Source organism: Ranitomeya variabilis, chromosome 1 (genome assembly GCF_051348905.1).
Source record: "Ranitomeya variabilis isolate aRanVar5 chromosome 1, aRanVar5.hap1, whole genome shotgun sequence".
Lineage (NCBI taxonomy): Eukaryota > Metazoa > Chordata > Amphibia > Anura > Dendrobatidae > Ranitomeya > Ranitomeya variabilis.
Window position 1 is genome coordinate 798,592,839 of NC_135232.1, and position 2,771 is coordinate 798,595,609.

Consider the following 2,771-nt stretch of genomic DNA (forward strand, 5'->3'; position numbering starts at 1 on the left):
CGGGTGCAATGCTATGTGTATGGCTAATCCTACCGGGTACAATGCTACGTGTATGGCTAATCCCACCGGGTGTAATGCTATGTGTATGGCTAATCCCGGCCAGGTACAATGCTATGTGTATGGCTAATCCCACCTGATACAATACTATGTGTATGTATAATCACATCGGGTGCAATGCTATGTGTATTGCTAATCTCACCAGGTACAATGCTATGTGTATGGCTAATCCCACCAGGTACAATGCTATGTGTATGGCTAATCCCACCAGGTACAATGCTATGTGTATTGCTAATCACACCAGGTACAATGCTATGTGTATGGCTAATCCCACCGGGTACAATGCTACGTGTATGGCTAATCCCACCAGGTACAATGCTATGTGTATGGCTAATCCCACCAGGTACAATGCTATGTGTATGGCTAATCCCAGTACCAGGTGCAATGCTATGTGTATGGCTAATCCCACCGGGTACAATGCTACGTGTATGGCTAATCCCACCAGGTACACTGCTATGTGTATGGCTAATCCCACCAGGTACACTGCTATGTGTATGGGTAATCCCAGCAGGTACAATGCTATGTGTATGGCTAATCCCAGTACCAGGTACACTGCTATGTGTATTGCTAGTCCCAGCAGGTACAATGCTATGTGTATTGCTAGTCCCAGCAGGTACAATGCCATGTGTATGGCTAATCCCAGTACCAGGTGCAATGCTATGTGTATGGCTAATCCCACCAGGTACACTGCTATGTGTATTGCTAGTCCCAGCAGGTACAATGCTATGTGTATTGCTAGTCCCAGCAGGTACACTGCTATGTGTATGGGTAATCCCAGCAGGTACAATGCTATGTGTATGGCTAATCCCAGTACCAGGTGCAATGCTATGTGTATGGCTATCCCACCAGGTACACTGCTATGTGTATTGCTAGTCCCAGCAGGTACAATGCCATGTGTATGGCTAATCCCAGTACCAGGTGCAATGCTATGTGGCTGTGTGCAGGCTCCTTTATTTTCCCCTCCCTGCAGAATACCTAGCCAGGACTCTTGTGCCCAGGGGCCCCTCCCTTCTTCCTGCTTCTAGCTCTGTGTAGTTTCTGTCAAGCCAGTTTCGCTGCATTTAGAGAACTTTACACTTGATGCAGGCAGATCACAAACTGAGAAAAAGAAACTACTCTGAGGATTGTTGAGCAGAGTCTGGAGGAGCCCTGGATGGGACCCCCTGATCCTCATGATGCCTGCTGGACTGCATCTGCTTTGTGCCTAGATACCATCAGTAGATCACAGGGACAGCGTGGATTATAATCCTTGTGGATTACAAATTATCCCTGGGCACGTTGCCCTGCAGACTCGCTTTTTGGATAATCAACCAAGTACTTTGATTTATCAAGAAGTCTGCAATATGAGGACCCCCACAGTGATGATCATTGGCATGGTGCTGGCCCCCTGTGGACTGGTTTTCAATCTCACTTCTACTGTGGCACCAGCCTGGCGGACACTCACTTCTTTAACCAACCGACCCACGGACGTGGTACAGAATCAGGGGATTTGGGATATATGCGAGGTGACGACCACTAATCAGGACTTGCAATGTGGCATTACCAATACTCAATACTTCAGCCAACAGGTGGTGCAGGTTGCTCGGGGATTAATGATCACATCTCTGGCTGTCAATGCCCTGGGCATCGCTTTGGCCTCCTGGGGTGTACGCTGCTGGGAAGAGAAACCCAACTTCTTAATATCAGCCTTTGGTGGAACTGTGATCTTCATCTCAGGAATTCTCAGCCTGATACCCATTGCTTGGTACAACTACCTGATATACAGCATGCCATCTTCAGTGGATCAACTATACACTTATGTAGGGTATGCCCTGGTTCTGGGCTACCTGGGCAGCTGCCTAGAGATCATAGGTGGGTTCTCGCTTATGCTCTGCTTTGTGCCACCCTGTAAGAAATGCATGAGAAACCGAGGTAAACCTACTTCTTCTATGTACTACAACAATAAACAAACGCCCTACCAGGAAAAACCTGTCAGCCATGTCTACAGCATCCAGGACATTGACTATCCTTCCAGTAAGATTGGATACAGTGTAGGCAATGACAACTACCAGCACAGTAAGAGAGGTACCTCTGTGGCTTCCAGTCCCAGATCCTACACCAACCCCATGGATGTGACAGCTGGAGAGCACCCAACACGTTATGGTAGACCTAGCAGCCAACTGAGCTCTCTACCTTGTGACTCTGATCTACTGTAAAGCGGTGGAACCCTTATATTTCCAGATGAAGGAGCATGTAATTCAACATGCGCACATTATATGTTATATCTTTTTTATGGATGTGATAACTACAAATCATGTTATTATCTTATGTTGCGTTGCCAAATTAAATATTTTGTAAACTTCTACTGAATCACAAGTAACCTCTGTGCTCTGCTATATATATGTGTTGTACGTAGAACTGTATAGTAGAACTTGGTTCTAAAACCTAAATCTCTGAAATGGGAATTACCATATGGCAAATTCCTTTTGTTATAACCATGTGCTACATTACTATTTAAATCTGAATTTTAATCTTCATTTTCTTATTTAATTTTGTTATTATTGTAAGGCTACTTTTGCACACTTTATGATACATGTCACCACAGCTGATGGCATCAAACCACAGCAGTAAAGTGTTATCTACTCTGACATGAAAGCCATAGCCAGAAATCCACAAATTTTTCAAAATCATAGCCCCCATACACAGACTAAAGTCAGCCAAACCCACCAATATTT

The 2,771-nt window shown here is 45.1% G+C and overlaps 1 protein-coding gene across 1 annotated transcript; it reads left to right on the top strand.

The window, feature by feature from the left end:
• The first annotated feature begins 1,248 nt into the window (after window positions 1-1,248).
• CLDN23 (claudin 23) lies at window positions 1,249-2,399 on the top strand. Its single transcript, XM_077273758.1, has one exon. It carries the CDS (start codon window positions 1,401-1,403, stop codon window positions 2,250-2,252), a length of 852 nt encoding a protein of 283 aa, XP_077129873.1. The 5' UTR covers window positions 1,249-1,400; the 3' UTR covers window positions 2,253-2,399.
• The last annotated feature ends 372 nt before the right edge of the window (window positions 2,400-2,771 follow it).

What these genes read in the sequence shown, in the direction of transcription:
- CLDN23 (XM_077273758.1), top strand. Translation starts at nt 1,401, where the DNA reads ATGAGGACCCCCACAGTGATGATCATTGGCATGGTGCTGGCCCCCTGT.